The sequence below is a fragment of the Erigeron canadensis genome, chromosome 7 (genome assembly GCF_010389155.1).
Source record: "Erigeron canadensis isolate Cc75 chromosome 7, C_canadensis_v1, whole genome shotgun sequence".
NCBI lineage: Eukaryota > Viridiplantae > Streptophyta > Magnoliopsida > Asterales > Asteraceae > Erigeron > Erigeron canadensis.
The window spans coordinates 17,297,214-17,305,905 of NC_057767.1; the positions used below are offsets into that span (position 1 = coordinate 17,297,214).

At 36.4% G+C, this 8,692-nt stretch overlaps 1 protein-coding gene across 1 annotated transcript; it reads left to right on the forward strand.

Annotated features, from left to right (window-relative positions):
- Positions 1 to 7,959: 7,959 nt before the first annotated feature.
- LOC122609030 (glycine-rich cell wall structural protein 2-like) lies at positions 7,960 to 8,298 on the forward strand. Its single transcript, XM_043782091.1, has one exon. It carries the CDS (start codon positions 7,960 to 7,962, stop codon positions 8,296 to 8,298), a length of 339 nt encoding a protein of 112 aa, XP_043638026.1.
- The last annotated feature ends 394 nt before the right edge of the window (positions 8,299 to 8,692 follow it).

Below are 8,692 nucleotides of genomic sequence, written 5' to 3' on the forward strand. Positions count from 1 at the left end.
AGGCGAACTATTGTAGATATCATTTTAGCGAGCTGCTCAACCTGTCGTGTTTCATTTGAGAATAGCCTGTTATTCCGCTCTTGCCAAATACAATAAGTAGTTGCAGCAATAAGAAGTTTACCAATGACCGTTCTTGCTGAGTTCAATTTCCCCCTTTGAATCATCCAGGTGCTGATTTCGCACCAACGTGGCTGAATAACCAGTTTAGCCAGATGTCGAATCTTCAACTAAACCTGAGAAGAATAAGGGCATTCGAAAAAAAGATGACTATGTGAATCAGGTCCTTGTTGACATAGAGGGCAACACACAAGATTAAAGTTCATATTGCCGCCTAAACTCCACTTCATCATTCGATCCTGAGTGTTTAATCTTCCATGAAAAATTAGCCACATCAGAAATGCATGCTTCGGTATCATTTGTTTATACCAAATTGCATTTACCCATGGCACTATTGGTTTATGTTTTCAAAGTGTTTCCCAGACCGCAGCCACTGAGAATTCAAGTTCATTTCCATCGCCATCTTTCCAACAGATAGTGTCACAAGCATTGAGGTCCAAAACAACTGTGACTTTAGGTTTAGGAGCACATTTTGCATACCAGTCTTATCCGCAAATTTGAAGAAAAAGAATCCATTCGAGTTCATCATTACCTTTTGTAAGCCAAATTTCTTCCAATTTATTTTAACATAGTACTCCACCATAGGGTATGCAAGTTTGTCACCCAAGAAATACCCAAACAACGTGTTTGCAAACTTGTCATGTACAAGTCGAACCGACTCTTTTGGTAATACCACGTCAACTCCCTTTCCTTCCACCATATTCTCAATCTTCCTGAAGTTGACTACTTTTTTGACAGAACCAGCTTTTAGCTTTGCTACATAAGATTGAGGATTAGTCGTATTAGGCTTTACATTCCCAACCATTTCATCCCCATTCTTTTGTCCATCTCCATGCTTTTCAACAGAATTATCTACTTGTGGTCCACTCGTAACACCATCAGGTTGAACTACTGGTTTCTCACCATGAACAGATTTCCCTAAATGGGGCATATCAGGAATAGAGGATTCCGGTTGTTGTTCACTTTTCTCTTCCAGTACAACCCTAGGGGTTTCAGTCGACGTTGGAATACTACTATCTGACGAATTAGTAGATGTCCCAGAGGCTGATTTCCTGCCATCATTACCTCCTTTTTCACTAGCATTGACCTGCCTTTTTCCTCCGCTACTTTCCTTTTTCCTTATTAGAGTTAGGGTTTTTTAGAATGGATCTAGAGGGCATGCGTTTTCCATCTATATTATTGATTCTCGATGCTATCCCAGGAAGGATATCCTTATGACCTTTACTACTCTCCATAACAAATCAGAAACATGTAGCAACAAAATGAAACTAACAGGTAAACTATATTAAGCACGAGAACAAGAAGAAACCCTAAAACACCTTATAGGAAACCCTAGTAGGTATATCAGACGCCTTAATCTATTAACAAGCTTCAACGATCTAGCTAAAGTACACAAGGTAGCCGCGATCCAAGCTAGGTAACAAATCAGGAGGAAAGAAATAACTAAATAGGGTTTGGACGAAAATATAGAAAAAATCAAAAACCCTAGAAACGAAAATCACCTCAAACATGCACGTCAACAAATTCTCAAACTCAAAAGAGTTCAAGAATCAGTGATAGGGACATATTTACAAGATGATCAAATCGATTTAGGGTTTAAGAATCAGTGGGGGGGACGAAATTGCCATAAGGGGGAGAGGAATCCTATTTGTAATAATCTTATGTAACTCTTTGTTTATTATATACATATATTTACTCTCACATAATTAAATTACTAAATGAAATAAATTATTAAAAATATAAAAGTTCCATCGATATTGTCACAACCAGGAACTAACTGTCATCCAATATCATAAATTTATTACTTTATTCACTCATGGATAAGAGTAGATTCCCATATGCCAACAATTTTATTAATAACCCATTATTTATATGTCCCTACTCTATGAACCAAGTTTTTCAAAACTATCTGCTTTCTTTTTCAAAAATATGTTTTCGTTTTGTTTCTGTAAAATCACACAAGCAAACTCAGCAGAGCATTTATTATATGGTAGTTACATGTTTCTTCATCTTCTGAATATTACAAGAAAGCTGTCGTTCAAGATCTTTTGAGATTTCATTACAAACTTCTTTCTTTTAATCTTCTCCCCCTCTTATTTTTTCTTTCTACATATAGTTTTATATCTATATGTACGAGGACTATATGTAAAAAAATCAAATTCCTTTGAGTTTTGGACCGAACCCGGAAATACTCATATTTGTTGGACCGAAGCCCGGCCCGTTGAGTGCTCGGTCGGGTCGGGTCGGTTTCGGGCGGGCCAAAATCAGGCTTCGGGTTTCCGGGCTCAATGCTCATGCCTAAGTATAACGAGACTAAACTGACCTACAATCTATATACATGTCGCATACCCTTTAATTACCATCATTCCAGATAATAGTCTCTTTTCTTTTACTATTACCCCTGGTAAGTTGTCTCTTTTTGTCTACTTCGAGACTATTATCCCAGGTACGTAGCCTCTTTTTGTCTACTCTCAACTTTTGTCCATTTCTAGACTATTACCCTAGGTAGTTAGTCCCTTTTTGTCTATTCTCAACTTTTGTCCATTTATAGAGTATTACTCCAGGTAGTTAGTATCTTTTTGTCATTTTTTCCAAAAACGGGTTTTACACCAAAAAAGAAGACTCTTTTAAGACCTAATTGATGATTTGGCACCATCAATTGCTCCATGAACATGTTGTTAACAAAAAGGGATCATTAAGTCACATTAAACAACCATTCTTACTATTGAAACTTGATTAATTAACCATAAATGATTATCAAAACCCCCATCCATTCTCCAAACCCTAAGACCTGAATTAAAACCATAAAATTGATTCATAATTGATTCATAAAAAGATGAAAGATCTTAATCAAATCTTGCTCGAAACACTACAAAACGAATGGATCTTGGAGGGAATTGCTTTGAGAGAGGGGAAGGGTGGCTTGGGGGTTTTTCTCACACGCATCATACCTGGAAAATGACAATCAGGTAGTCATACAACCCCTGGCCATCCTTAATAAATTTCATCTTAAGCCCCTCGACTCTTTAAACTTGACTTTCTTAGCTTAGTTTACCTACCAGGAAATTTAACGATCTTGTAAGCGCTTAACTTTTGTAACGTTACTTTAATTACTTTAATTAAACATCATCTTATTCATCTCACATTATCAGACATAAGCATTTAATCACATAATCACATATAGGGCACATAAAGTTAACGAACCCGATGTTAACTAACGGTCAAGTCAATAAGTCAAACTTGAAAAGTTTGGGATGTTACATTTTGGTTATTAAGATAAGAACTACATCTACCAATTGTACCCAACCGTTAACACATTTAATCCTATTATCATTGAATGGTTATCTACCGTACCTGTCATAGATACAACACGTTTGTACCAAAATAATTGAAATAAAATATATGTGAACAATAATTACCATTAAAGACACATATAAATCACCAACCAATTCAAGATAAATAACAAGGAATAAATATACTAAGATCACGATGTAACGTTAAATATAATCAACTTTGAATTATTAAAAAGTATGCAATCCTTACATATCATTTTACTCCATCAAGATGGATGAAAGGGCAATTAGCCACTCATATTGAAAAGATAAAAACACACAATAATAGATGAAAACATATTGTACCGAATGTAGAAATCGTTCCAAGATATATGAATAATCAAATACGGAATGATGAAGTTACTCCAATCGCGATCTTAATCTTCCAATATGATTCTTCAGATGAAAAATCTTTAAAAGATGCTAAAAAACGGCTGGAGAAAGTGAGGTAGGTTTTTATGAATGTTTTTGCAAGCTATTTATATTTTCCAAAAATAATATCAAAATCGGAGCCACACTGCGTCGCAGTTACAGATTGCGTCGCAGTCTTCCTTTGACTTTGACAATCGTTGACTTTCTCTTGGCTGTGTCTGGTCCCACTGCGTCGTAGTCTCACAACACTACGAAGCAGTTTATTACTCGAAACATAAGACTGCGTCGCAGTACGTTGATGCATCGCAGTATCTGTTGACTTTTGTTGACCAACTTTGACTTGCTTTGACCAGCTTCCAATCTTCAGTCTCGTGCCTTGTAAAACGTCCGTAAGCACTTGGTTTACTCCAGAAATAACGTTTTCTCCAGATTAACGCCTAAGTACCTGTTAACACCCTGAAACACTAACAAATACCATAAACTTACCAAATATATATGAAAACGACTCCTAAACCATATAACAACTAATTAAGCCTTGGGAAATGGGTATAAAATACAACATATCAAATCCCCCCACACTTAAGCTTTGCTTGTCCTCAAGCAATTCCAAGCTGAAAAATAATTCAAACCTTGGTACATAATGGAAACCACATTTCAGTAATCAAAAAGAAGCTCAACTATAAAATGAAAAAGATGGTTAGCCAGTTTTAATCTTAGATGAAAACCAGAATGTTTGACAATATTTGACTGATATACAAGCCTCAATAACACGACTAAGCACAAATGAACGAACAAGTGATATCTCGCTTATCCTACTCTAACTAACTTACTCTTGGGGTTGAATATTTGAATAATCACTCAATGCCAAGTCATGATGCTTAATCTTTTAACCTTAGGCTTGTACTAGGTTCGTTCCTTCATCGCCAAGTGTGACAACCGTCATCTGACCGTACTTTCCGAAATACTTTTCTAGTCATTTTTAGTTTGTTCGTTATGTACGTCGTTAGACTTTAAGATTTTATCATGGAATAAATGGATTTGTGTTTATTTCGAACTTTGTGAGCATTTAGATTTTAGAAAAATTGTACGCGGACTCGAGAACAGGAAGAAAACTAGTTGTCTTGTGGAAATGCCAAATTAAGTAAAATACTTAAAATTAAATCAATTAAAGATTTAATAGCTAAATATAGACATATTTATAGTCGTTAGAAAGCTATTGAAAAGTTACATTTAAATATGACGACAAAATAAATTTACGGGTCATGAGTCTTGTAAAATGGTCGAGTCAAATGAGTTTTAGTAGCGTCAAAGATGGTCAAACTAGGTCAAAGGGGGAAACATGAACCAACAAAACCCTAGGAACCTAACCCTAACCCCTTCATTTCTCCCCCTCCCCTTCTCACTTACACACTCTCTTCTCTCTCTCTATTTCCCAGCCGCCCCCTTCCCCTCTTTCTCTCAAATCCGGCCGCAACAACCACCACAAGACCACCACCGAATCACCATCAATCATCAATCTCGATCTCTTTCTCTATTTTCTTTCATCTTTGGGTACGTTTTGTTTAGATACTTGAATCTAAACGGTTTCTTTCTTCTTCAAATCATGGATTTCCTTCATTTATATATATAAATCGGCTATGTTTATATATAGATCCGAAAACATTAATTTTGTATATATAAATCGTTTTGGAGTTCATATATAAATACAAATAAACATATATAAATCGGCTATTCTTCTTTCTTCTCCTTTTAAATCCGAATTTTTTTTTTATATATATCACATATATATTTTCGGTTATATATATATATGTGTGTGTGTGTGTATGTATGTCCGAAATCTATGAAATTCGAAGATCTTGGATCCGAAATCCTTAGATCCGAACCTTTACACCGAAATCTTTGTATATCCGAGTTGTTAAGCTCGAAATTTATTTTGTTCAAAGATCTTGAATCCGAAATTGTTAGATCCGAAATCTTTATTAACATAAAATAAGTTTTCGGTTGCATATATATCCGAAATCCGAAATCTTGTTTAATCGAAGAATAAAAGCAATTTTGTTTAGTTTTTGTTTAGATCTATCATAGATCCGGGTTATGAAAGTGGTTGGATTGTATTTTTGTGTTTGAATCTAGACTTGTTCTTGATTATTGGTTCGGTCAACGCCGGTCAATGCCGGTTAAACTTGGTCAAACCGGCCAGAAAAGGGTTTTGGTTCAAAAATTGGATTTGATTTGTAGTTTGGTGTTAGTTCAAATTTTTTGTTTGGTCAAACTTGGTCAACGACGGCTAATTGATAAGGATTAGGGTTTTGGATATTATTTTGGTATTTTAGTCAAAAATTAAAGTTTTAAATAAATAAAAGTTTTATTTCAATTAATTGATCTATAATAAAAAGTTAATCTCAAAATTTTATAATTAAATTCCAATCTTCAAAAGTACGAAATTAGTATGGATATATATATAAAAGAATTAAAATCTATATGGACATATGACTTTACATATATATATATCTAAAAAGACTTATAAGGACTAAATAAATTATATGACTTTCCGGACTTAACATGGTTTATTATGACGTTATATATGAAGACTTGACGAGATATAAACATTAAAACATGACCTTATTAGACGAACAATTTCATTTGGACAATTAATAAGGACAAGAGACTATGTTATATACATATACATATATATATATATGTATATAATATACATATTATGACATTTGACGAGACATAATGGCATTTCCTAAGACACTAGTGTAGGACATGGACTTGTACAATTAAGTAAGTTCTTACTGGGTGACTTGTGGACAATGTAGGACTTTTGGACAGATAGTAAGCTTGTTTCAGTGTTTCTGACAGTTCATGTTCCTGTTCGTTGATATAGGATATTTATATTTGTGCTGCTTTCAGGTGAGTTTCGTAGCCCCTCTTTTTACAAGTTTTGGGGTGGAAAGTATACTTATTTTCAAACAGTTCTGCCGATTTCTGTTTTATGTTCAATATTGAGCCTGTGCGTATAGAGTTACTTGTGCCATTTGACGTGCTTTGATCTTGTTATATGTGTGATATTATGTGTTTGTTTGTTGTGCTTTGGACGTACTTATTGTATGAGTTGGGACTTGAGACTTTGGACTAAGGCAGGTACCGTAAGGCCGGACTTTGAGACATTGAGACTTTTGGACTTATTATGGCGTAACTCTGCTCATTATATATTGAACTATTACTGGTTTAGACTTAAAATAATCGACAAAAGACTTATTTCTTTGACTAGGCTTTTGACTAAAACAAACGAACTCATTAACCTTTGTGTTGATACGTTTTAGTATACTTTTCATGACACCTCATGTTTCCGCCAACGGTGGGGTGTTACAGAATGGTATCAGAGCCGTGGTTGTAGAGAATTAGGTGGAAAAGCCAAGACTATAACCTAAGAACCCCGTATAGCATTTACGATAGGAATCATAGATGCATTCTAGATGTGCTAACGTCGCTTATATTGTGAGTTCACATTCTATTTAGACTTATTATCCCTGTGTTTATTTTGACTGTGGCTATTATTTGGCGACTGTGTGCTTTCGGTGTTATTTTGATTACTTATGTGTATTAGAGCAAGATGAAGTGATGACGCTAACTAGTATCGCATAGCGATAATCATAGAAAAGCCTGATCAACTGTTCTATGATTACCGCCATGCCTTGCGACAGTTATTGACATCAGTGATTGCACTTGTAGTGAAAGTGTGGTAGCTACTCTGGGATGCTTAATGGGTGTTGGTTAGGTGGAGGGTTAGCCGCTGGTACACCCTGTATACATACCCAACCAATACCTAGAGAGCACACCAGTACCGTGATCCGACCTTGCATTAGATGTACTAGGAGTGTGGAGGGTTAGCCGCTGGTACACCCTGTATACATACACCACTAGTGCAACGGATGTAGGTGTTAGATTCGGACCACATTTTAACTGCGATTTAGGGTTATATATTATTAGTATATATATATGTATTGCATTGACATGAATTGCATGAATAGTTTAGGTTCTAGATAGCATTCCTTAGACCATAAGATGAGAGAGCTCACTGAGAGTATCTTGTGATATTAACATCGTCGAGTGTATTCTTCCCCGACTAACGATGCGTGGTTATAGGACAATGGCAAGAACAAGAACTAGTGCTGGAACTAGCGGCGGTCGTGGAAGAGGCCGTGGTGAAAACGAAGACTCTGGGCAAGGTCGTGGTATGGGTCGAGGAACTGGACGGAGTGGAGGCCGTGGTATTGGTCGTGGCACTGGGCCTGAAGTAGTTCAAGGTGTTGGCCGCGGTGCAGGTCGTGGAAACGAACAAGCTGGAGGGCGAGGTACTGGTCGTGGAGTTGGACGTGGTGCAGGCCGCGGTGGCGGCCGAGGTAGTGGTCGTGGACGCGGTCGTGGTGAAGCTGAAAATGAAACTACTAATGAGCAAACTGGAATGTAACCAGATCCAGCCATGATTGCCATGATCACCCAAGTGGTTAATACTATACTCGCACAAAATGCTCAAAATGAACAAAATACAGAGAATGAAGATGCTCAGTATGATGATGCTCAGTATGAGGACGCTGAGGATGATCAGGATGGTGAATATTATGAAGACGTTGATCAAGGAATTCGACTTGGGAATGTGCCAAGGGGACTTAGAAGTGGTGTCAGGACTTGTACTTACAAAAACTTTAAGGATTGTGGTGTGCAAGAGTATGATGGTAGAGGTGGAGCAGTCAAGTTTATTCAATGGTTAGAGAAGATGGAAGCTGTGATTGGTATTAGTGAATGTACTCCTGAACAAAGGGTCAAGTATGTGGCGAACTCTTTCACTAAAGATGCTTTGTCTT

Excerpts from the sequence above, each read along its gene's own strand:
- LOC122609030 (XM_043782091.1), top strand. The coding sequence starts at position 7,960 with ATGCGTGGTTATAGGACAATGGCAAGAACAAGAACTAGTGCTGGAACT.